At 28.9% G+C, this 27631-nt stretch overlaps 2 protein-coding genes and 1 long non-coding RNA gene across 13 annotated transcripts in view; 2 read left to right on the forward strand and 1 right to left on the reverse strand.

Moving 5' to 3' along the window:
• LOC148230548 (uncharacterized) overlaps positions 1–27631 on the forward strand; it is a 314285-nt gene that overhangs the window by 230114 nt on the left and 56540 nt on the right. The gene's annotated exons all lie outside the window — the stretch shown is intronic.
• Stacl (SH3 and cysteine-rich domain-containing protein) overlaps positions 1–27631 on the reverse strand; it is a 256042-nt gene that overhangs the window by 4044 nt on the left and 224367 nt on the right. For 3 of the 10 annotated variants that reach the window (XM_088194609.1, XM_088194601.1, XM_088194602.1), the window contains 9 exons: positions 20976–21136; positions 16320–16435; positions 16082–16246; positions 13407–13559; positions 7499–7567; positions 5510–5689; positions 1940–2020; positions 1646–1782; positions 1351–1581 (listed from right to left, as the gene is read on the reverse strand). In XM_088194609.1, coding sequence (XP_088050735.1) covers positions 1351–1581; positions 1646–1782; positions 1940–2020; positions 5510–5689; positions 7499–7567; positions 13407–13559; positions 16082–16246; positions 16320–16435; positions 20976–21136 — 1293 coding nt within the window. Of the gene's footprint in view, positions 1–1350; positions 1582–1645; positions 1783–1939; positions 2021–5509; positions 5690–7498; positions 7568–7918; positions 8452–13406; positions 13560–15725; positions 15804–16081; positions 16247–16319; positions 16436–20975; positions 21137–27631 lie in introns of those variants that run through there. The other 7 variants (XM_088194611.1, XM_088194608.1, XM_088194603.1 and 4 more) reach the window with 6 other exon arrangements.
• On the forward strand, positions 23528–25192 carry LOC148230558 (uncharacterized). Of its 2 annotated transcripts, XR_015811017.1 has the most exons (5): positions 23540–23659; positions 23751–23830; positions 23903–24020; positions 24136–24392; positions 24799–25192. It is a non-coding gene; the product is annotated as an uncharacterized LOC148230558 (long non-coding RNA). The 2 variants fall into 2 exon arrangements; XR_015811016.1 differs by having other exon boundaries at positions 23528–23830.

A 27631-nucleotide genomic window follows, 5' to 3' on the forward strand; every position in this document is an offset into this window, starting at 1 on the left:
TTAATAAAAATTATGTGGAGGCCGATTAACTTGGCCACAAGCTAGGCGGCACACTAGCAACACTAAGGTGGCGGTGACGATGGCAACACATTCATCTGGCGATAAAACCAGCTGCGCCTAGTCCACAAATCTCTCATATAATTTGCAACAGTAGCACGTAACCAACTATAAATACTTTTATTTATAAAAAATTAAAACAAATAATTTACAACTCCAACGTCACTAAAAGTATGATTGCATAATTTTTAAATCAAATTAAAAAAATATACGTATAAATAAATAAAAAATCAGTTGATATTATAATTGATAAATGAAGCTTTTATTCAAAGAGAAAGGAATCCAAATAAATCGATAGAATCGCCTTCTATAGATAATTGTTTTGTAAGGTTTTCCTAGATTTTCCTAATCTCACGGATGAATATCGCTATAATTAATTAAACTCGAGCCAGGTCGTACAATCTGATATTGAAAATTGTTTAATAATGAGTTAATACAGCACATAAGGAATATCTTATATGTATTAAAAAAAAAATTGGTGGCAGGGTAAAAGCCTTCATTAAATATACTGTGAAACCAAAAACTTTTATAACGCGTTAAAAGCGCCATAAATTCACCAGTTTTACGACGCGTTTTTGCGCTTGTTATGTATACTGCATATAACAATTACAGGATTAGCCAATTTTATTAGCTAAATATTGCGGATGCTAATAAAAATGCAAGTTCAATTTCATTTATAAATGTATGAAACAACTGGTACCGAGTTTGCCAAATCTCACACTAGTACAAAATATTTACCGTTCACACAATAAAAATGATCCAGTAATAAAAAAATATAAATAATATCTACCCCAGATTTGCTATGTGTATAAATGCATATACACAGTGCTAAAATCTGTATATACTACAAAAACAACATAAAGAACTTTCACTTAAAACGAGGTTTGTACGAACTCAAAACCAATTGGAACAAGGCTGACAATCGAGACAGAGAAAAAGACCGCGAAAGCAGCCGCTTCCCTCTTCACGCCAACCCTAGCTCAACTTCAAAGTTCAGCCTGCTTCGGACACAAATAGATCATTTACCCGCAGACAACGCTACGAGGACATGACAATTTTTGATGATACTCTATTCTTTAGGATTAACTAATAATTTATGAAGTTAATACTTGTGGCTTCAAGTATATAAAACAATCATATATGTATCGAAATATTATCCCGAATAAATTACTTCATTTAAAAATTAAGACTATTTTTTTAAGGTAAGTTATTACCTGTACCTATTAAGTAAGATATACAATAGCGATTAATTATTGTTATTTAAAGTTAATATATTAAAGAAGAAGAGCTTACCTGTAAGTTGTGAGTGACTTGCAAAGGTTTTTCGCCCGCTTGCAATCTAGTACAATATTTAGACGGAAAGTATCCTACCCTGCCAAAGCATTTTCCTTTCCACCAGTCCGGATTGGAAGTATCTATTACAGTGACCTTGTAACCAGCCTTCAGGTCAAGCTCGTCTTGGTGACGAGAGTTGAAGTTATATAAAATCACGTACAAATTTGTCGGAAGCAATCGGTGAGATTTCTGTAAATGGACAAATATTTTTTTATTGAAGTAAACTGAAGTTTATTTTGTGTGTAATTCATACCTGCTTTACCGGAGATGGACAGGGACTGGTGCTAGCCGAAGAAAGGCTCTTCTCGTGATCATCCGGCAGCTCGACGCTACTCATTCTCATATTTCTAGCACTTAAAAGCCTTCTATTGTGTACTGGACTGGAAGGCGCTGGAAACAAAAGTACATGCATTAAACTTGACTTAAGTTTCTATTAACTTTTCCATTGTAAAATATAATGTATTTTCCATACTTACGTTAACATCTAAACTAATAATTGTACTATCAAATGCTAAATTAATTTATAGAATAAGGAAGAGAGTCGTACTTGATTGAGATTTAGAATTTGCTTTGTTGTAAAGCGCTTGTCTAAATGCTCTAGCATGCAAGGCCATTTCAGTGTTAGCACCTAATAAAATGAATAAAAAAATAAATAAAATATTAAAATATAGATGTTATAGTGTTAAAATGTGCATTTTTATATTAAAAGTAAAACATTGGGTAGGTGGTGCATATCCGGATATCCTGAAAAATATTTCAATTAAGTAAGACAGGGTGAGTCACACAGGGAAACAGTACAGTCAGGTGCATCCTTTGATCTGTAACACGACATGCTGATTTTATTTTGGATAGTATTAGTAAGATTTGAAAATTAGTTTTAAAATATTTGATTAAAAATATGCAATCTATAAGCAATTCAAAGTTAGAGATTTGTATTTTTTAAGTGAACTCGTTTTTGCAAAGCTTGAAAATTTTATTTTATTGATATTAAAAGCGAGCATTTCAGCATTCAAGAAAATTCGGGACAGTATTTCGGTATTTTTTTGCGTTGGAGCTGGATGACGGAATTACTCACCTAATATTTTTACAGTAGTGCTTTACATGTCCTAAAAATTAGTGCTTATATTTTGACTAATATCATAATATATAAGATATGGTTTATTCGTTAAGAAAAACATTTTAAAAAAGCACTGTAAAAGTGTATCTTATACGATGTTGATGTTAAAAACAATAGTTAATAAAAGATTATTTAAAGTACTTTTATATTCTGTAAAATTATATATCAATAGATTCTTGCAAATTTTTTGAGTTCTACATAAATATATATTGTATATGAAGTTTGCCTAAGTGAAAGCTCATTTAATAAGTGTTTCAGTGATATATTACAGCATATTGGTGTATCTATATATATGATATAAAAAATAAAATAAAAAATCTGACTAAAATAGATAAATTGAAGCCATTTATATCAGTTTAAATTTATGTTTGTATAATGAAATTTGTATATGTAGAAAGTTTTGAAATAATTTCATTGCTCTTTAAATCAGTTTCATATACAGTAGGTTCTCGAGTTACGCGGTATCTACTTACGCGGATTCGTAGTTACGCGGTTAAAAATTTCGAAAATTTAAAATTTGTTATAATATCGATGTTGATATAGATTTGCGCGTAAATTTTTGTTCCTGGTTGATAATGCACCGGGACATCCACCGTGTGATCACGAACATATCAAAATAGCATTTTTGCCCCCAAATACGACCTCTATAATATTATACAACCTATGAATCAAGGTCTAATACAAAGCTTTAAAAAATATTACTTAAGGACAACTTTTAGAAATGCCATAAAGGTAACTGAAGGGCAAAACAGTATATCACTCACACAATATTTATGAAGCTGTTAAAAATATTGGTGTTGCCTGGAATGAAATTGCAAAGTCTACCATGAAAAACGTTTGGAAGAAGCTTACTCCTCAATTTTTTGAAGTTGTTGAAGTGCAGGAAGATAACATAATTAATGATCTTGTTGAAATGACAAACCAATTAAATTTAAATCTAAATGAAAATGATTTCATTGAATTGTTAGAAAGTCATAGAGTGGAATTAAACGATGAAGATTTAATAGAACTTGAAGAATATAGAAACAACGGCGGTGATTCGGAGGAGGAAGTCAAAGAAACAAAAGAATTTGAGTACAAAAAATGAAAGAATATCTCAATTTGATAGACCAAGGAATGGCTGGTTTAAAAGCACAAGATCCCGACATTGATCGGTTTGAGAAAGCCAATAAAGCAGTCCAGGACGCTATTTCCTGTTATAAAAATATCTATTATGAGAAAAAAAGATCTAGTGTACAATCTTCACTGGATAAGTACGGTTTCTTATTAGATAAAAGAAATCCAACACCTAAAGATATCGAAATGGAATAGTATAGACATTATGACATGATATTTTAATGAATATATATGTATAAATATTATTTTTATGTTTCTCATTTTATTTTGTAAAAAAAGTTAAGATTATAATGTATGTAGACATTTTACACATAGAATAAATTTTTATAATGCTTTTATTTTCATTTTAACCTAATGTATACATACAAGAAGACGGCATTTAGTTATTTTAGTATCGTTTGGATGATTGGGGGAATGTATTAATATTTAATACATATCGGATGAGTATTCCTCTACTTACGCGATTTTCGACTTACGCGAATTTTTCTGGAACGAATTAACCGCGTAAGTCGAGAACTTACTGTAATTAGATATGAATTATTTTAGTATTTTAAGTCTATGACAAAATTACCAATATATTTCAATAGAAATGAACCACTTTTTTGCAAATGATTAGGTTTTAAAAAATATTAATATTTGTATCTCTGTCTTATTTTATCATTTTATTTGGATAAAGCTTATAAGTTTGGATCTTATGCATTATATATTGAAACTTCTCATAAATAATGAGTTTCCAATTAAACATTTGTATAAAAGTGCAAAAATAAATATGCTTACCGTTTATCACAATAGCAAATATTTTTTAACGTCTACATATTATAATATGACACATCTCGTGAGACTATGACGATGCAAAAAATCATTTATTAAAATTATATTATAGATCAAAGTTGCTTTTATGAAAACTCATTTAATGAGCTTTTGGTACAGGCAAGGCTTGAATTTATAAAATTTCATTAGCTTTTTTATAAAACATTTTTAATTAATAGACAGAAAAACTCACTTTATGAGTTTTTTAGTGACGTTGATAGAAGGGACTTGAATTTAATGTTATTTATATTTTTTCTATACCAATAACAATTTGTAAAATTTAATATTACATTCGTTTTTTTTCAGTTACCAACAAAAAAAATTTTGGTTTAGATTATCAAGCCATAATTTAAAGAAATACAAAAGTTTTTATAGTTTTTAAATTAAATTCTATTAGTATGTGTAATAAATTTATTATGTTTTCGAAGGGTTATGAATATATATGTTTCAGTTAATTTGTACTAAATTTTGTACTCTACATTGATTTTTCAACCGGTATGATACAGTTCGATAACAATTATTATTAAGTATTTTAAGTCGATAAATTGTATAGAAAATGTTATCATGGAAAAGTAAATATTTTTGCTATACAAAAATAAAAAAATAATTAAAAAAACAAAGAAAAAAGTTAGGTTTATGTCCATATTATCAATTATTTTGAGCTTGTGAAAGCATTTTAATCGAAACAGAAGCTATTTTAAGAAACACCTCAACTTTTTTCAGTTTATATTGATCCAACTTGAGTTTGTAAGATTCTTAGAATTTGGAACGTATCTTAACAGAAAATCTGAATTTAATTAGAGCTCTTAACAAGCATTTAATGTAAAACATGAATAAAGTTACCTTTAAAGTATATTTAAATTGCGAGTGTTAAAGTAATTCCGTCACATGATTTTGAACGTCTAACTCCATATTCATTGAATAATAGTGTCGCGTATTTTTTTGCATAGTATGTTCACTGTGTGTGTTGGTCAGTTTTAAGCGTGTAAAGGGTAGTGTTTCGTGGTGGGTCAGGGGTTACAAAGCACACGCAGTATATTTAGACATCCATTATTTAGTTTTGTTTTGTCGTACAATGCAAACGTGCCGAGTTGAGGGCGACTGAGGGACCTAGTGTTGTCCCGGGACCTGTCCCGGTCCCGGCACTCTCCAAACGCACTCCTGGTCTTCTGCGTTGCTCTGCGCTCTCCGGAGAGTCCAGGGACAAACTCTTCATCCTCAGGTTTAACTTCTGCCTTCTTGGAGAGTGTGGAGCTACAATACCCACAACGAACCGTTTATACCATATAACTACAAAATGTATTTTAATTAAGAAAAAATAAAAATAAAAACATAACCACAAGCAAAAATTGTAAATATAATATAATATAATAAAAATTGTTTTAAATAGTATTGTGTATTTAAAAATCTAAAACAAAGCTCTTTATACGAAACTACACCATAAGACGTCAAGTAAACTTCACAAACAATGACAACCTTATGATTGTTTAAATCCGAGTGTTCCTTGACAAATCAATCAGTGCGATTGCATGCAGAATATTTTCTGTTTAACTTTGAATGGTATTTTGAAAATAATTTAGATAAAAAAGCAGAAACTCTCACAGAAATATAAGTAATCTATAAATATAGTATTTTGAAATACGTTATGGTAATGTAATGTATGATATGGATGATATTTACAGGAAGTTTAATGACAGTGTTCATATTTTACAATAGTGTATGAATTAAAAAGCGTATAGATGTATGGGTTTGTTTTATATGAGAAATGTTGGATTCTAATCTGAAACGAAAGCGAAAGAGGGCAAATGGTCAACGATATTGATTTTTAAATCTTGACTGTGTAATAAGTAATAATAGACAAAGGGCTAAAACTGCTCAAATTTGCGTGCATAAGTTCGTTAATTTATATGTTTCATAGTTATAGTTTCTTAATTATTAGTTAGGTATTATTATATCTATAAAATAAGCTACTAAATATAACTGTTACTTAAACTAATAATATAATATAAATTAAATGATTTATATATAATATAGCATTACACGCTAATTTTTATTAAGGCAATGTAGTTTATAATTCAGCAATTTTCTATTTAAAACTTTTTGATACAATCAAAATTTTTGCTTAGATAAAAAAGTTTGAGCTCAAATAATAGTGATAGATTTTTTTAAGTAGAAATAATGAGTTTTATATAAACAAATTCGTGAAAAAAAATACGAAGTCGAATCTGAAATAAAAAAGACGCTTTTTCTGAAGTGGTTTTTACTACTTATTTTTGGTTAAACTTGATGAAGTTTTTTCATATTTAAAATGGCCAAAATCTCGTAATAAAAATAATTCCCACAAGAGATTATGAATATAACCGTAACTAACCTAAAGCAAAATTGTATCAAAAAATGGCTTCCGTAACCAGAAAAGTACACGGTTTTCATATAGGAATTGTTAGTTTTTCATTTAATATTATTTAGAAAAGCAAATCTTATTCTAATATTAGTTCATTTTTCACTATGTGGTATTTTCTATAAATAAATAATAAAATAATCACATACTTTTAAGTGGCTTGCCAATATAAACTGGACTTTGTAAAAAATCATATCCAATCGATGATTATAAGAATAAACTAAAACATAATATTTCCGTTTATTTAAATGATATTCAATAATCCAACATTTCATTGTCTAATAAGTATAGTGTAATGTAATTATAGTAAAAGTGAAATAAACTAAAAAGTGTAATATAAAATATTCTTAAAAAACTAGATTTATTTATTCAATTATTAATGATTGAAGCTACTCATTCTTATATCTTATATGTCCGGTCAATGGTGATAAGATGTTGGTTAAGAGGTGTTCTAAATATTGAGTAAGTGCAGAATGGATTGCTTTGAAAAACACACATTTTCTGAAAGACTTGGAAAATACGCAAAACTTTTAGAAAATGTGTCTTGTTTTTAATTCTGCAGTTAAAAATCGATAAGTGAAGAACCGAACAAATTCTTCGGTTGATTATCTAACTAAATGATCATTCTGGAATAGATTAGAGAAAATAAAATCGTAGGAAAATACCAGCAATAGGACTGGCGCTCTCGGACTGTCGTAATATTAGAGCGCTGGTGGAACTCTTCATTGTGCTACCTGAACAGAGCGATATAACACACGATGATGACCATGTCTTCCACGTTTTGTATTATAAGAAATTATATAAATTATAAAATAGTAAAGACAAGAGTACGTAAGGCCTCCCTCATTAGGTATTAAATAAAAAAAGGGTGAAATTCAAGTCAGTGAGAGGAAGAATTCGCAAAAATAAACAACGTTAGTATCATAAATATTTTTTTAATAAAAAGCGACCATGCAAATTTAATTACTTTTAAATAGAAAATGTGCAAAAATCACTCAAGGGTATCATGCCAGTACTTACTGTTTAAATATAATAATAATTATATAATAATAATTGTGTTATGACGTGATTAAGAAAATATAATATAAAATAAATAACCTTTATTTAAAGTATTCAGTTTACAATTATCACAGATGACAGGACATGATATATATTTTAAATAACATATTTCTATATATCCAGCTGAGCAATTATTGTCCGGGGTAAAAAATATACACGAGGGATAAATAAATAATATTCATAATAATAACAATAAGAGAGTGTCGAAAAGTCGCAGTATCGCTTGATAAATCCGTCATCTACATGAAATTGATATTTTTAAAGACTCACTGATTTCTGTTATTAATGGAAAATAGTCAGGGGTGTGTCGATTATTTTATTTTTGCTTGTATTCAGGTGGGTGACGGATTTTATGGGCAGATTCCGGGAAAATGACTTTTCGTCGCTCTCCAATAAATAACACGGGGACAAAAAAACGGGTTTATAAAAAATAATTATTTAACGCTGCTGACGCTCTTTTTGAACTGTTTTTTGGTTTTAACTGGGACTTGGGGTTCTTCTTCGTCTTGCACGAAGCATAATGGTTGACCGAAGGGTCTAGTGCCGGTTCCGCCCATCTCTGTAAAATAATACGAAAAAAAACGAAACGCAAAATAAAATAAAATAAAGAAAAATAAAAATAAAATAAAAGAAGAGAAGGGTTGTGTTTTCGTTATGCAAGTGTTAAATGTTTTTTAATCGGCCATAATGCAAGCACATATTTGGGATGTGGGGTTCGGGGGTGTTGCAATCAGGTCAGGACAAGCACAGATTGATTACATATTATCTACTGTCATGTTATAACATTCACGATGACCAGGGATGATGTCGACATACGCTGAAGCACACAACATCGATTGACATCGACAAAACACTTATAATAATATATATAGTATAACATCTAGATTATAAATTTGCATGTAGAGTTGCCATATACTTTATATTTCTAGTTTTCGCTTTCGAATTGAACTGGCGTGACTATTTTGATTAACTGTAATATAATAATAGTTTCTGAAAGTGTCCTCAACTATATAAATAGACGCCTGAAATATAATATATACAAACCTGATTTATTAGAGAATTGATTGAAATAAATTAAAAATATAATATAATATAATAATATAAATTAATACAATACGCTATCTTTATTTTTTCGAATTTTTTGAGTTAATATTGAATATGGCTTATAAAAACTTTTTTTATATAATATCTCATCGTTTTTATCAATACAGTAAAACCCAGGGGATCGAAATTTAGGAAAAAATTCGACAGCAACATTGATTTATTTTAAAACGCATTTTAAAAAGGTTTACAACACCAAAATACCACTGCTATAATTAAAAAATCCTTGCAAAAGCTGCGAGAAGCGGTTAGATTTCTGTATATAAAATTGTATTTTAATTTTAAAATACATAATATTTAAATAAAAATAATAAATTTATAAAACAATCTTATGTATAAGCCTTTTTTTAATAGTTGCTATTTTGAAACAAGCTAGCAAATCATGTCGGCTAATGAACTCAGCCAAGATATTAACAAGGTTTATTTTTCAGAAAAAAACACCAATGATACAAAATTCCAGTAAAAGTTAATAGACCAAAAATCGCATTAGAAAAAAGACATGCCAGTGTTGTACAGCACTGCTGAATCTTTAACTGTTGAAATTATGAAAGTAACACAAAAGTGTTTCTATAAGAAGTTACTAATGCAGCATTTAGGCAATCATTTTATTGAAGGTTCTGATTTAATTTTTAACGATTTACACTTTAACTAAATATTTAATTTAGTCATTAATTTTTTGATTTGAAAATAAATGTCATCTTAAATAATAATTTCATATAGCTAAATGTATTTACCAATCAGAATATTTATTATATAATTAATAAAAGTATAAATGCATAAAATGAAAAGAAAAATGATTGATTTTAAGATTTTATAAACGATGCTATAAATTCTGTAAAATTTAATAAATGGTATAAGTTGCTAATAAATTATCTCACCTTTACTAGTTCATGTGCGCATTGTCACGTAGAATAATAAATATATAGCCACTACACTACTTTTGCTAAAGATATTTATACAATATTCAAAAAATCTCTACATGTCTACCTAAGAAGGATATATGGCAACTCTACACGTGTGCTACGAGTATTTCTCGTCTCCCGCGAGCAGGACAAGAAAGTCCTCTGAAAATAATAAAATCTGGTGACGAGCTCTTGGTGGGTGCTCTTTGTGAACATTCGCCTCTAATTTTAATTCATTGGTGTGATGATTTCTGTCAGCATTCCATAGTGTCATTAAAAGGCGCCCACACCTTTGACCATCACATAACTCGGACACACACCATTCATATACAGTATTGTGAAACATTGTGTTTCCGTACTTTCGGGCAGCGAGATGGACCTGTGCTGGGGAGAATTGTTCCTGGACCTCGATCCGAACACTGAGAAGCTCTTCATGCCGGCGAACAAGCGCCTCCTAACCCCAGAGTCGTAGGTGCTACGGGCGCCACCTGTGCGCCACACATGCCAGTTCACGTTATAATTTGTGGTTGAAAAAATAAATGAAAAATAATCAACGCCAGATAGGGCTATATTGAGAAAATAGGTATTTCAATCGTTTACACAGTTTGTCAACAGCATTTGAATTCGGTGGTGCATGTAATAAGACGTGAGTGTTCACACGAGCCATGTGAACAATCGTACTCCTGGTAAAAATCGGCACACTACACCCTTTTTGTTTTTGAAAAAAAATATTCAATGGTTTAAAGTTAGAAAAATTCTTCGACAACAAACTTCGCCGCATATGTTTATGAATGAATATGGCAGACTGATAATAATCCATTTAATTGTTTAATCTTTTCACAAGTCTCAGAAAACCAGACTATTTTGGCTGCAGTTGAAACCAAAGAGTGAATTTCTTATCATATTATCTTTGCCGGAGGATGTTTTACCTGACATGAAATAATCACAATACATGTGAAGTATTCCAATGTAGTTTTCCTCTCCTTCCAGACATTTTCCCCAAAATCAAAATACGCAACGGAGCAATGCTTCGATTGCTTTTAAAAAAAACTAATTAAAGCTTTCTAAAAAAACATAGAAACCGTTAGCTTATCGAAAGGTTTTACGAGAAACCAACTACCTATATTAGGTTCAAGGGATATCAACGGTTTCAAGCCAAGCCAGTCAGTAGAGTTTGAGTTGTCATCCAGAGCAGAGAGCACAGTGCTCTTTCTTTTTTTGCCATGACGGTAGGGTTTTCAACCTTTGGCTTGTCGGGCCTTCATTAAATTCCGCAGCAGGTCACTATTCGTTAAGCCTTTTATTTTGGATGGTTGGACTTACTTTTAAGGCATTTCACATTAAGGCTCCTTAAAACTGAAACCATTAGATTTGTATCCACAAAATCGTTTCTTTTAACACAGTCACTTTGAGATCTATCCATTTCAAAAAGAGATGATAACTTTGGGTGTACGCTCATCAATTTGCTCTAAAGTACAAGATGCAGATATACTTATCATTACTCTTTTCTATATTTTAAGTAAATTTAGAGAAATTATAAATACTACAATATTTTTTTATATTAAAATAGTGACAGCTATAAGCTACCAATATCAATAATTTATTAATCGTTATCATTTACGTATGTATAGCGATAACAATTTTAAGACGTCCGTGCGCTGCGAGTGTCGGAATAATAATGAAGTAGTTGGAACGTATATCACAACTTTGCACGGCGCAAGCAGTTCAATGAAATACCGTTGTGAAATACGAGATAAGCTTCAAAGTGACTTTGTTAAATGAAACCAAGTACAGATAGCAAGCCAGGAATATGTGCTCAATATTTAAGGCGTTCTCTAGAGATTGGTCTCCATCGGCGCCCACCGGGACTGCAACTATTCGAGCTACATCAAAAGAGTGAGGCCCTCATTAGAGGGTCAGTCCGGAGACTGCGCAAATTTATCCTTCTGAGGGTCTGCATCCCTGATAACCGTGCATAGTAAACTATGTCTCTAGCGGGGTAAATTATCAATGTTAACTATATATTATAAATATTTATATATCTATAATCTAAAATATTTATTATGATATAATTTTTCAATCATCAATGTTTAACATTGTTTTGTTTTGTGTTTCAAATTATAAATGACTCGATTTGGGTCTCAAAAGGCACCTGATTCCGAAACACTCATTGAGAGTGCTTTTTCATTTTACTTTTATGCACATTATTTGCATTGGGTTACACGACACATGCATAGTGCTGCCACATAGCGGTAAAATTTTCATTCTCATCATTAAAAAGTACGTTGCTACTTTGATTTGTAGCTTACTAATTATCTTTTTTGTTTCTTTGGAACTTCATTCAAACCAAATAGTTTATATTATTTGCCATTTTGTCTTTGACAACTTCATTAATTCCAGACAAAAAAACTGAGGGAATATCATGACACCAGAGATCACCGTACGTGAGTTTTTGTTACTTCAAAATACAGACTTTCTGCTTTATAGTTACTTTGTATTGTTATAATATAAATATGTAGATATGTAAGTAATAATTTCGATCAAACATATGTACATATGAAGCGAAGAATTGTTGTCGAGTAATTTTTCTAGACTTGTGTTGATTATTAAAATATTGTAGCCGATGACAATTTAAATTTATGCTCCACTGTATTTTTATGGCTTAGTTTGTTACTAAAAAAATGGCGTTGATTATTTTTTACATCATTTTGCAAAACAATATTATAAAACTCATTATTGCATGTAAATCACTTCAAATATAAAGTATAATAAGCATATATTGAATTTGCTGGAGTGTATTTTTATATTATTTTATTTTATGTATATAATACATAACGATTAAAAAATAATTAAATATAATATAAAATAACTCAAATACATAATATCATATTCAATAATCACGTCATTTTAATAGCATTTTAAATGTTTAAGTATTTTTTGCATTATTATTATCATGTTTGTTTTAAAAAAATAATATTTCAATAACTACAGTGTTGTTCAATGAAAAAAATCTAAAAAAATCTGTGCTAGGATTTTTTTTAAAGTGAGCTAGGGCGTGTATAAAGTAAATAATATAAATTTATATATTTCACATTATTGTTATTAAATCAAATAACTAATTAATAAATCATAATCGGAAAAGTAACATAAATATTATTTAATTTAATTAAAATCTAGTGCATAAATTACTACTTTTTTGAAGATATCACAAAGTGTATCGAATAACTACTTATGTGTATAAAATTATATCACAAATACAGAACATAATTTACTATAGTGTGTATAATAACAATAATAATAATAGATCTACTATCAGAAAGAATTGTAAAGTATTCAAAAAGTACAACTTAAATTTATGCCAGCTATAAATACGCCAAACTACAAAAATTGCAGCGGTGGTACGAATCAAACACTTTGAAAGCTCATAATTATAATTTAGTACATATGCAAATGTGCACATGTGTTTATTTATAAAATAAAATTTGCTTTCTTCAGCCAATTTTGCACACACCTGAATTAGAAGCGATTTGAGGCTGGTGTACAGAAAGACTCGCGGGTGCTCGGATTTGCGGACCAGTGGTCCCCGAGCGAGATTCGGCCCCTGGCCTGGACATTTCGTTGGCGTGCTTCAACACTTGATATGTTGCGTCAATCTCTGGACTCTCTTTTTTGTTTTTGTGTTTCGAGAGAAGGAAAATGAGAAAGAAATGAAGAAAATCGGTTATTGCTTTGGGACTCAAAAGTTCGATGGTAATTCGATTAATCGGTGAATGATTGTTGTTAATAATTGGTTAATTTGACCGTGATAAAAAACGCAGCTAATCTATGTAATACATATAAATTATAAAAAAAATCACAATTTCACTTTATTATATTTATAATATATGACGACATTAAAACGCAACGTTTGTGATACATAGAGACCTGAAGCTACGTAGTAATGAATTTTGGACACAAGTAATTATTTATCTGTCTGAATACCAATATATATATATTAATAATACTATAGTATTATATTATAGAATAATATCAATATATAAATATAATTATAGTATTATACAATCGCATAAAATACTTCGTTAAATGCTACAGATCTTTGTAATGATTTGTAGCATTTAATGATTGTAATGACACTTAATTTCATTTTATTTTGGTCAGTATTTTAGGTTGTGTAAGTGGTGCATCTATATTAATTTTAAAAGCATGGCTTCCATTATTTTTTCCCCAATTTAAATGTAATATATTAATTATAAAAAAATAGTGCATATGATTGCGAGAGCAAGCGACTCTGCTCCAGATGTGATCGGGAGTGGGTTTCGCGGGGAGTAAATCTTATTCAAAGCTTTATGGAAGTCTCAGAATCTTATTTATTTCGTGGTAAGAATCACCATTTATTTGCTATGAAAGTTTCAACTAAAGCTGACACGATCGTTGACATTTATGGTGGTGCTCTAGAAACATTTTTTAAACAAATATTGGTAAATCTATGGTATAGTATATTCGATTTTTTTATTTTTTATTTAATTAATATAATCTATTCCCAACTCTAAACACACTTTATTGCTACTAAATTTAATTTACGACATAGATGACCTTACAAAATAATTAATTAGCGATATTACATTATCGCCATTTATTAACTGATTAAAAAAAACGAATTGTTAATACTATGTATGTAAATATTTCGATTAGGTCTGTGAGAATATTGGTGATAGATCGAGGTTTAAATTTGTTTTTGTTATGTTAAATTTTTGTGTAGGTATATTTTATCTGTACCTAACATATATTGCTATATTAAACAGCGAATTCCTGTTTGCTTACTTGATATTACTAGCACGACTTGAAATATACAAGAAAGACATGAGCTCAAATCCAATATGAAGTGTTTTTCAATTAAAATCACGTCTGGGATATCGGAATTAGTAAGTATTATGTAATTATATTTCTGATTGATCATCGCAGAATAGGCTTTCCTAGCATTTCTAATATCACCGATGTAAAAATAAAAATATAATCGAGCTAGATTTTTTATTAATATATAAACGTTCATCGTATTGCGTAGCAAAAAAAAAAAAACAGGATCGCTCCCCCCTCTGATATCTGAGCTAAAAGGTGACTAATTAGGAACATTTTGATAATATGATATTTTTATTGATTAATACGATATTTTATTCACAACTTCTCCATACAAAAATAGCACTGCCATTGGTATATGTATGTTTGTCTATGTTTGTAAGAGAATAGTCAAACTACTTATATATTTGAATAACATTTTTTAAACATAAATTCAGACAGATAATTTAACGTCCAGGGTCAGGCTCGATCAATGAGATCGTTTCTCTTTTACTCACTCGCGAGTTAAATGACGAGAGTTATTGAGAGATAAGTGTGCAATTGCACGCTCTTATATCTCACTCGCTCTCGTCACTTAACACACGAGCGAGCGAATGGGAAAATATTTCACCGATCGGGCCTATCATTGCTACAAAACTAATAGGTCTCTAGTATTAAAGACCAATCCTTTTGGCTGTATATGTTCTTATTATAATAATACTACCAGAGCAAAGACGCTTAAGGCAGAACCGTTAATAATAATTATTAGTTTTTAAAATAATATAAATATTAATATCAAAAATTTGCCATAAGTATCTGAGCTTCGATCGTGGCTTAAAAATATAGTTTAATAAAGACATATATGTATGTTTAATAAGGACTTGCGAGGAATACGAACAGATATTTTTTTGTTAATACATAATATTCCAAAAAAACATGGAGGGGAAAAACATATATGATTATATAAATAAAAAAAGATTTTCTTTCAATATAGTACCGTCTACAAATTCGATAGTTTCCTTGAAGGATAGTTGTCTGACAAGCCTTTGACCGGGTAACCAACCATCATCGTCGTCTTATTGAACAAAAATATATTAAATCTTTAAAAGCATCCATTTAATAAATTAAATCTACATTTATTTATCAACTAAATAAAAATAGGCTATTCATTGTATTGATTGAAAATCTGTATCGTTCGTATTCTATGCGTCTGCAGCGGCATGTGAGATCGAAGGAAGCGTTGCACTACATAGCAACACCCCGTTCCAGCCCATCCGCCGCTACCTACACGTCTATAACCTAAGTTTTAAGACTAATAAGCTTTTCTTAGGGAATTAAATTAAAACTACTCACTTTCTTCGTCGAGGGCTTGCTCTTGAACCCTAGCCTCAATTTCTGACGTGCTCTTCTGTCTTCTCAGCAATCTTGATTTTGTTTGACAACGACCCGCGGACGATACACAGTCCGAGTGAACGTTCATTTTGCACAGCCTACACCTGAGCCCTTGCCTCGTGTGACCTGAACATGATTAAATTTTATAATTACTCCAGTAATCACCGCTGTCGGGGAGCTTGAATTATTCATAGAGTACCTCTGAGGACTTGCGAGCACACGTCGCAAGGTGTTATTTTCTTATACGTATACTCTTGGAAATTGTGTGTTTCTAAATCGCCCGAATTTCTAAAATCTTTTCCAGCACCATTTTTCCTGTATAAAACAAAAACATTATATTAGTTTGTATTCTTATTAATAGCGATACTTTCTGGCAGAGGACAATACTATTTATGCCTAGGTGATTTATGTATGAAAGTCCTGTTTATTTTTATGTTTATGAATATAATACAGAATAAGAATATACGCAAATTTTATAGACGGTATCCACGAACGCTATCAAATATTATGGTCTAAGGATATTAACTATTGAAATAGACAAACGCTAATTTATTATAGATGTTTGAGTATTCTACATAAATTATTTTTATTTCCAAATATGAAATAAGGAAGTCGATCGATTGTATGATATACAAATCTAGCTTCATTTTTAAGTTAAATTATACGAGTTTTCGATTTGTAAGTAGAAATAATATTAAAGGGTACAATTTTCTACTTTATTATAATATGTAGTAGACAAGTGTGCTTATAAATTACTACTCTTTACGGTGTCTACAAAAAATGATTTTATATTTGGGCACATGTGCATTTTTTTCTTTTCAATAAAAGAGCCATTTTTCTATTTACGAGGAATATTCGGAAAGCAAAGATATAGTGCCAATATTATTAACAAAGCATTTTATATTTCTAATGACTTACATTACCATTAAAGAGCCTCTTTATATACATATACTTAAAACATAGTCACCATGGTCATTAAGCATTCGCTGAGCCTGAAGTTCCTTAATTATAATGTCACATAAGTTCACTAAAACCAAATTTATCTTAGGTGGTTTTTGATTTCTCATCACAATCATAAATGATCTTTCTGTCATTGCGATAAATATAAATCAGTTTGCGATGAATTTTAGCAGTAGTATGAATATATGATTTTATGGCTTGATGCTTTAAATTTATTTAGCCACGTTTCTTATCTTTCCGAATACCCTTCGTATATGTAATACAGCAATGCACATTCACTATAATATAGCTGAATTATTTCCAATGCTTAGGTTTTAAAGATATTGATAAAGCATTCAATCAAGTTAAGTAAAGATTTTCAACTGTGACCTTAAGTTGAACTTTGATAACGCTCATGGATATATAAATATATATATATATATATATATATATATATATATATATATATATATATATATATATATATTTATATTTGTGACATTCGGTTTGCATGAACACTAACGTGCATATTCACATATATCAAAACACACTTGTGCCTTGGGAGTTGTATATAAAATACGCTTCAAATTTATGAGTATCTTATCTAAAACATAATAGAAAAACGTGAAAATAGTACATATACATGATAGGGTTTCGTGCAGAGGTTGCCAAATCAATGGTCGTTTCGCAAGGAAGAGTACATAGAGGTACATGTAATACATAGCACAGAGGTAATATTTTGTTTCAATACATGCAATTTGTGTTGTTATATTGGTCGCAAATACATTATAGCGACTTATATATAAATATGAAATATTCTGAAGAGGTTTATACTAAGCATATCTGATGATTGTATACTTATACATACATACATGGCCCAAAAAATAATTTTATTGTTGATATTTTGCGAACGCATAATACTACAATAAAACTAAACACAATATAAACATACTTTTGAGTCTAATTGCCATTTTAATTAAGTTTTTATATTATTTGCAGCATTTGAGATTCATGAAATATCAGCATTAAAAAAATATGATTGAGCCACATATATATTTTGTTATCTTATAGTAGGTATTACATAGTATATGGTACGGACGGTAAAGGAGTATCTAAGTTTCAATTGCACAATCTTGTGGAACGAATGCATTAAGAGGTGCAAAACAAGCGCCTTTCTCTGGAAAATAGAGGGAAGAACCTAGAAGCGGTACATCAAACGACAAAAGCCTCTAATTGTGTGGAAGACTTCAGACGTATGCGAAGGAGAAAAACCTGGAAAATACGCACACACACACACACACGCAAAAGAAAGACACACAATGATATATAAATATTATAGTATGTGTATAATAATTATATTATTTATGCTATTTCATAGTGTAGGGTATGTATATATAATATATAATATATAATATAATGATAGCATAGAAGTACATGTTCATTTTATTGTCGCTAATAGGATAACTAACTTTTCATTCATACAAATTTTACCTCATTGCTATGATCGTCGATACGGCGTGGTACATTTGATTTTTTCTATGGATGATTGAAACAGAAAAAAATCTATTTATGTATCGTGGGATGAAGAGATTAGATTAATATCTTTTTGAATTCGAATTAAGTTACACAAATTTACAAATACAAATCGAACATCCCAAGATTTGATATCGTGTTATATTAATATATTATTTATGTTTGTATTATTGATGTATTGTAAAATAACAAGTTTTATAATACACGTGGCTAACTTTTCACAAATTATTAACTAACATGCAAAGTTTAATCTTATGATTTTATTTAATAGTGGTTTTTAAACTTTATTTATTATAAAAATACAAAATAAAATACAAAAATGAACAGTTAAGTTATGTAAATATAAAACGCAGAGTTAATATGAAGTTTTGATTAAATGATTATTGTGCAAATTACATAGCACAAGTTCTCACTAAAGAATGTTATTTTCTCTTTGAGAATTGTAATAAAATCAAGTATTGATAGATTTTAAATTTAAATATTATAGAAATAAATAGTTTATATTTTGATAATATAATTTAAAAAAATATTATATACACTGTGAGCACAATTGTGCGTTTTCAACCGTTAAAAGATTTTTTTTCCTCATTAAAATGTGACACAACCGTGAGAAACATCCTAACGGCGTAAGTAACAAGGTACTGCTTTCGCCATCATTTGCATTTATATTTTTTAATTATCAAGTTTTTATTTTTTTTTAATATTTAAGAATACCAATAACTAGGGATTGCGAAACCAGTAGAACTGATAACAATAATACCGGTAGTACTAAAAATATTTTTCTTTTATAAATCTGTAAATTTTATTTATTTAAAACAATATTTATAACTATTTAGGCTTAGAACTACGAAAACCACGATGCCCATATTGCTTGAAAGCAGAAGCTGAGAATAAAATTATATAGGATATTAAAGTAAAACAATATTATCCTTTTTAGTTCAAGAGGGAAAAAATATCAGCCCATTCAACCTATGCAAAAAATCCCAAATTTTAAAAATTTAATTTAGCATGTTTGATATTTTTGTCTCAACATAAAAGGAAAACATTTTACTTGCTTTATCTCAAGCAAGTTTAATGTTATGTAACAGAGAAATGACTGCGCTGTTGTGGCCTATCGGCCCTTTTTTTTATGATACTGATGGCTGGCGAAGAGAAAACAAAAGCAGATTTTACATACACGAAATATTTCTACTATTTGTAAATGTTTATCTCCATTCAGACATATTTTTACATAAATAGTTCACGGAATAGCTTTACTAAACATTGGTTTTATATATTATAAAAAAGTCTGAATAATTATATTTAAATAAAAAACGTATTTAAAAAATCTGCGCGAAATGTATGTTTTATTAAAAAAAAAAAATTAATTGGAACATAATGCAATGCTATTTTTTTCTGTTACCAACTTAATATAGGTTTAAATAGACAGTATAATTTAAATAAGTCATTTTTATAATGACATGCTTTTTACATCAAACATTATGTTTTTTTTTCAAGTATATAAATATAAAAAAATATAATCGTTTTTTTAATGTTGCAACATCTAAATATTGTTGATTTTTATTACGTTTCATCATTAAGGCAAATCAATGATTTAAAAACGCATTTGTTGGGCTAAATAGTTTGGGACAAAAAGGGTTATGGTGTATTTGTGATTTTTTTGTTCTATAATATTTCAATAAACATTTATAATTCTAATTTTATTAATGTTACTTTTAACATGAGCAGAAATAAATTAGTATACGAGAGATAAATCTTTCGAAAATAAATGTGCAATAATTAAAATAAAATAATATTAATAAATCACACCTTAATTACACGGACAAAGAAGAAGCAAAATGGCAATTAGATAGGAAAGAGAGCCTTTCCTCAGACAACTTTACAAATCTTGAATTTCAGCATGAACTACGTTTCTGTTTATTGTTTGTTTTTTATACGTGAAAAACTGCGTATTGTTTTTAAGTTTCCTAAAATTAATTGCTATGTTTTGATTCTAAGGTAATTAAAATTGTAAATAAGCTTGATTTAACTTTTTTAAACAACAAAATAAAATAAATTCACTCTAAAAAATACTGCAATATTTTATTTGTTTAATAGATTAAGTTTAAAAACCACTTTGTTTTACTTTGTATAATATATACATCTTCATTCTATAATTCAAATACTAAATGTAGAATAAAACTTTAAAGACACATGTCATGGATGTGGTACAATATATCGATCCCATTTTAAGTTTGTGTTTAGAGGTCGTCGTTGAAAAACGACACTTGCAGATGATGCAGCGACCTCGACCCAGCAAAGGTCGCTCGTCGTGTGCCAAAAGCATTGGCTCCTAATATTTTTCTGTATAATTTTTTTTAATATCGAAAATTGCAATACTCACTTTTCGTAGTTTTGCGACGCCTGCGTCGGTTGCGGCGCTGGCGTCGCGGGTTTCAAGCTTTTGAAAGCTTTCAACCATTTGTTCTTCATGCTGCCGCCCGAAGTCGACGAGAGCTTTCGATCTACGTTACCGGGGTCGGCCTTCGTCGCGAACAATTCTTTCTGAAAGAGCAATTAAAACAAGAAATATTAATTCAATGCTTTATGAGATAATCTTAGATATGACTTTCTATGAAGTTGAAGGTTATGAAGTTACATTTTATTTTCTAGCTTTACCTGTGCTGGCAGAATTTATATTGTAGCTATTAAAAATGAGTTAACATTTACATAAAATATGAATAGTAAAAATATTATGCATCCAGTTACTTTTTTTTAATGATAGCAATAATTACAAAAATAAAACAATTTACTATTTGATTTACTAAAATATACGTTTGCACCAACAGATGTATCTAATTTCAGATATACATTATAATGATAAATACTAGCAATAAACAAAGATAACATAACTCAATTTATATGTAAAATAATTTTACTAAAATTTATTATTAGTATAGTTCAAAAAAGGGCATATTTATGTAACAGATTTTATTTCACAAAATTTGCTTTGACAATGCTTAAAAAATCCCTTTTCATTGTATTTTTATGATTTTAATTTTAATTATTTTTATCACTAAAAGTGATGTACAGTGCCGTAAGTAAATCTATGAATATAATTAGTATATGTATAGGTTTTTTTGTTTAAAAATATATAAAATACATACATAGCTAAGTTTTTTAAAGTTTACCATTTTCACAACCCTTCGCCTTAATGAGTCACAATTCCGCAAAAATTTACATCAAAGTCGCCCCCGCTGACTCACTAATTCGCGTTGAGCGTGATGTAATCACCAAAATGTGACTTTTTCGTAGAATATATGAACGCCCTCGTTTCGTATCCATCCATAATAATAATTTCGAAAAGTGAGCTGACCTCCAGCCGTGATTGTGTGTATGACAGTGGAACGTTTCACGCGATTGTCATATTACATGGAATTTTCATTTTTACGCCTCGTTAAAGCACACGACGTGCGTTCTGATTCATTAAAATCACATATCATATTCTTCAGTCGTAAAATAAATCACATACATGTCGATGGTTATGTCATAAATAATAAATAGCGATATAAAGATTTTGTGTGTATTTGACCGTTAAATGATAGTTACGATAACGCACACGAAGGATATCATTTTTGATGATATGGCTTCACATTTAAGATATATAAACACAAATTATAGCCCATTAATTTACCTAAATTTTGTTTGTAAGCGATTTAATAATGTAATTGTGTTTTATTAAAGTGTAAAGCATTTATTGGTTTCGCATTACAATTAAAAAACTTTCGCAATTAATAAGTTACGAAGCAGTCATTGTGTGAAAACATAGCAATTCCAACGCGCTTTAAGCACATAATTTACTACAAAAAATACTTTAAGAAAATAAATAATTAAATTGTATTTGTATGAAATTGCTTATATTATATTATAAACCCAGTATTGTGTTATTTAAAAATAAGTACAATAAAAGGTCAATATCGATAAGAAATAAAATTAATTGAATCTTATTTATGAACGGGTTTTAATTCAAGAAAAATAGCAATTTATTAAATTTGCTATAAAAGTTATACAATATTAAAAAGCTACCATATGTATTGGAAGGAGTCTAAAGACAAAACAATCTTTATTTTTTATTTTTTATAATATAAATTATTATTTATATATAATTATATTTTGCAGATAAATATATAAATATGCAATAAGTAATATTTGATTAATTAATTATGAAAATAAGTTTATAGTTTATCATAAGATTATTGTATTATAGTTTGCTCTAAGATTTCGCAGTGTTAATTTTTATTCAAAGAGTAAATAAAATCAAGAATGGAATGTAAAATTAAGAATTTACCAAACTATTATTTTACAAAAAAGCTACTATTTTGTACAAAATTTATAACAAACAAAACATATTAAAAATCAATAATAAACTAAAAATATTTGAAATAAAAAAAAAATATTTTGAATAAATCATGAAATCTTATAATTTAAAAAATATTTAAATTAGTGTTTTACAATCGTGTGTAGATTTCTTTTGCACGCGTCAGTAAATACGATTTTTACAACACTGCGTGTTTCTTTTGTTAGTAGTTGGTTGTTAATTACAGCACTTTACGCGCTGTAAATGTGCCCCTTTTTGTTGAAAATGTTTTTTATAAGCGAAATTTTAAAAATTCTCTTAAAAATATAAATTTAAATTGTCAACGATCGCCAAAATTTAATTTTACTTTCTTTCTGTATGGAGAAGCTAATAAAAATTCACATTAATTAAATTATATTTTAAATTCCTTATAAACTAAATAAAAAAAATTAAGTTAAAAAATATTTTTTTTAGAATTTGAAGATTTTTCTACATATTTTGATATGTGTTTTACAATTTAAATCGATAAAATCAATTGCGTCGTTTGTTCTCAAACGCGCTAAAACCCGGGATTTCCCTTAAATATAAAATTTGCTTTTGTATGACAACACTTCCGTCATCTGTCAAGCGCGCGCCGGGGAACAGCTTAGTGAAATTAAATAAACAGTGAAATATGTTATAATCACAGCATTTTTCTTATGAAGTGTTAATTGAAGATGATTCCAAATGCTGTTAGACAATATAAACAAAACTTTAAATTATGAGTGTGCCAGTAAGTATTTGGTTATATGAATAATATATTCACTACTATTGACTTTCTAGGATCTAATATTAAAAGACAAAAGGTAGTGATTTGGCAATTAAAGATATACATGGCAAAGTTAATTAAACATATTACAATGGTAGTAAAAATGAAAATTCTCAAATTAGTGTAAAAAAGTTACATTTTACCAACTATATAGTATCGTTTACAGTTAATTTTCAGAAGCAATGAGAGATCTATTAACATTTACGTATGGCAAGCAATTAAAATACGACGTACAACTTATCAGTTTAAGAAGTGATGCTAATCTACTTGTTTAATCCTCTACGGTAACTTCTGTTAATTTTGTTCTACAGTTTTCGTTTAAATTTCATGTTTGGATTATATTAGTAGTAATAATGTGTTCAATGTTTAACTCTCTAATTTTTTTAAATTATTTTTCAGAAGCAATGATAGAACAATTTGACCACTTATATGGCGACAGCGTAGAATTGGTACTTATAAACAAAAAGTGATACCTTCTTATAAAGAACAAACTACATTGGTTTGATGTAATTGAATATCCCGAATTTGCCTGTTCCGGAAAAGAAATGATTGCACAGAAGAAAAATTGCTAAAAAACCACGACGTAGATACATATTTTGCCACATCGGAATTAAAAATAAGCCGCTCTTAGATATTTTGGCTATCGATTATTCCAGGTATGCAATCACATATATATAATTATTGTAAAATGTCGTCTATCAAATAACATCCAAGAAAGTACACAGTTATGAGTTGTCCGTTGGCTGATATATTGTGGGTCGTCGCTCGGAACGGAACGATTTAGGTGAATTTCTTGTTGCTGCAATAATGGTTTTAATTTATTTTGTTTATATACCTTGGTGTATATAACAACTCACTCACTACCCTACATATTTAATCACTATATAGCACAAAAAACGTAAAAATCAAAAAGTTGAGAGCCCACGACTGACATTTTAGGACAAATATAAAATTAATTTAAAAGTTTAAATATTTTCATCCTCGCCAAATTAATATGTCGTAATATTGTCAGTTCTCTGTGTAAGTATTGTGTTTAGATTTTAATTATTGTTTATTTTTTAGAAGCCACGAGCGAACAATTAGATGACGCGAGTGAACAATAAGATACGCTAAAATGGAACCAAACTTCTCCAGCTAAATAACCGACTGCATCAAAATCATTGTCACGCGATCGTTGTGAATTATAGTATCCCCAAATATGAATCGATAAAAAATACGTTTTATTAGCATTTATATGGTACGATCAACATTAACCTCAAACTGCATACGTACTAAGTATATATTACATGTTCGCGTTTACAACGTACCTGCTTTATTTGCAATTCGAGTTTTTATATTCAATCAAATCTAACGTATATGTGCATTAAATCGGAAGCAATAATAATGTTTATGTATTGTAAAAGGTAAAACTCACTTTTTGGCCTCAGAAATAAAAATTTGAAGATTTCAACACAAAGATTGTTTTTTGTTTATATAGTTTAACAATATCACACACGTGTATATATTTAATTTTCATAGTTAAAACACACCAAGCTAATTTTCAATCCGAATATTTGTATTCAGTTAAATCGAGCAATGCACATGAGAATGAAAATTATTGTCGCGCACACAAAATTATTGAAACCGTTGTCACGTTGATGTCAGCCATCTTGTTTTATATTTGAATGCTTCTTTTTCATTGGTCGACAACAATAGAATAAATTAATGGATGCTCGAAAATTATTAAACTATTTTTATTAATTATAATTAAATATATTTCCTTTGTTTACGTGTATTATTATACACCGTTCATACAAAGCGATTTTTCAAATTATGCTTTATTTTGTTGCACATGTGCTTACATTAAATATTATGTCGAGTACCTAAAATGATAGCTGAGTTGATCATTATAAAATAAAAATTGAATAGAGAAGATTTAATTAAACAGTCAAGAGTGATCAAAGAATAAATGCCAGATCTGTCATACATATTCCAACTAGAAAAATCTTATCCAAGTTTTAGAGTATCTAAAGATAGAGATCATATCAATTTGGAAGAAATGCTGCTAAGAAATGCAAAATCATACCATTTATAATTTATCACAGCGAAAACCCAAAGGTTTTAAAAAAATATATAATTTACCCTTTGAGTGCGAGTGACTCCTATAGAAGTCATCAAGAAAATCGCCAGTGTGCATTGGGAACCTAAAGATGTCATGAACCTTTGAGCTTTGCAATATATTTTTTTTTATAATTGAATGTTGAAAAACAGTTTAATGTATTAAAATAATATTTTATTAACTTGTGGCATAAATAGGTGCTCCCCCATGTATTAAAAAAATTCAAAATTGTGCGCAAAAACATCAGTCGCGGTGAAAGGGTTAAGAGCATTTAGACTATTTTGGTTATCATTTTATTCAAGAGGTAATAAAATATTTATAATATAATAACCTACCATTTATTATTTTATTGTTAGTAGATAACGTTGCAGGTCATCCACCACGTGACTATAATGAAAACACAAATAACGTCTCTTCCTCCGAATTCAACCAGTGGATCAAACTGTATTACTTACATTAAATAAGTATAACATATGCTTTACATTTTGGCAGTCAAGCATTAAATCATTTACGCAATTTTGATTAGCTGTTAAAAATATTGATAATGCCTGGAATGAAATTTACAAAAACCAAGATTAATGTATGGAATAAGCTAAACAAGTTGACGATGTTAGTGAACTAGTCAAAATGACTAAATCATTGGATCTGAATCTGGAAGATGTTTTCGTTTCAACGGAAATGAGAACCAGAGAAAATAACACGTACAGACGAGTATAGCTTAATATTTAAATGTGACCGAAAACGATTAACGAAAGTGTCAAAAACAGTAAATGATGCTATTGCATGCTATAGATTAATTTATGAAGAAGGGCTAGCTACAATGCAAACACTACATTTAAATGGAAACTACATATTTGAATATACATTTCGTACTTAAATGTATGTATTTAAATATGTTTTATGAAATTTATTTTACGGTTTTTGTGAATGGAAATATTTTATTATCATTAATATGATAATAAAATATTTCCACTATATTTATAATAGATTAATATCTAGCCTTTGAAAATAACAATATTATATTGAATTTTTTATTACATGGGATTTTCAACTAATACAAAACCTTAAGAATGTAGAAGGCTTACTGTATTTTTTCCCCCAAGTTTTGCAATGCATTCTTGCATATTTAGATTATTTTATAATTATTGTAATAATGTGGATATAACTAGTTTTTTTGCTATACAATTAAAACAACATGTAAGTTTTATAGAGCCACGGTAATATTTACTTAAATACTTATTACCTCTAATAAGATATATATATACATTACAATCTAATATTTTTTAATGCTGAACGATAAACAAGTTCATTGAATCGTGTCCTTGTTATTTTAATATATAATTACTTGATAATAAAATATCCATTTTCCTTCAGATACATTTAACTCCCTCTTATAAAAATTAAATACGCAAATTTTATTGTATTGAGATATTCTCTATCAATAATAATAATCTATCAATATGTCATAAAATTTGTGGAGATATTACATTGTTAATATGTTTTGCATCTCCTATCACAGATCCTAGAATTTAAAATTGAATCATTGAATAAAATGAAAATATCATTTAGAGAATTTTACTTTCTTTAAAACATATCAATATTATAAAATGGTAAATATCGAAGCTTATTTCGGCACCTTTACTTTTTGAGTATTAAAAAACATTAACAACACACTGTCTGCGATTCACAAGGTCACCAGAAAAACCGAGAGCAATTAACTAAATTATTTTTAATTGTAATTATATTCGCAGAGCCTTTTTATGATACTTAATGAAAATAATATTTTATAGAGCTTAT

The sequence above is a fragment of the Plectrocnemia conspersa genome, unplaced genomic scaffold (assembly GCF_051122295.1).
Source record: "Plectrocnemia conspersa isolate PC_06_02 unplaced genomic scaffold, ASM5112229v1 ptg000010l, whole genome shotgun sequence".
NCBI lineage: Eukaryota > Metazoa > Arthropoda > Insecta > Trichoptera > Polycentropodidae > Plectrocnemia > Plectrocnemia conspersa.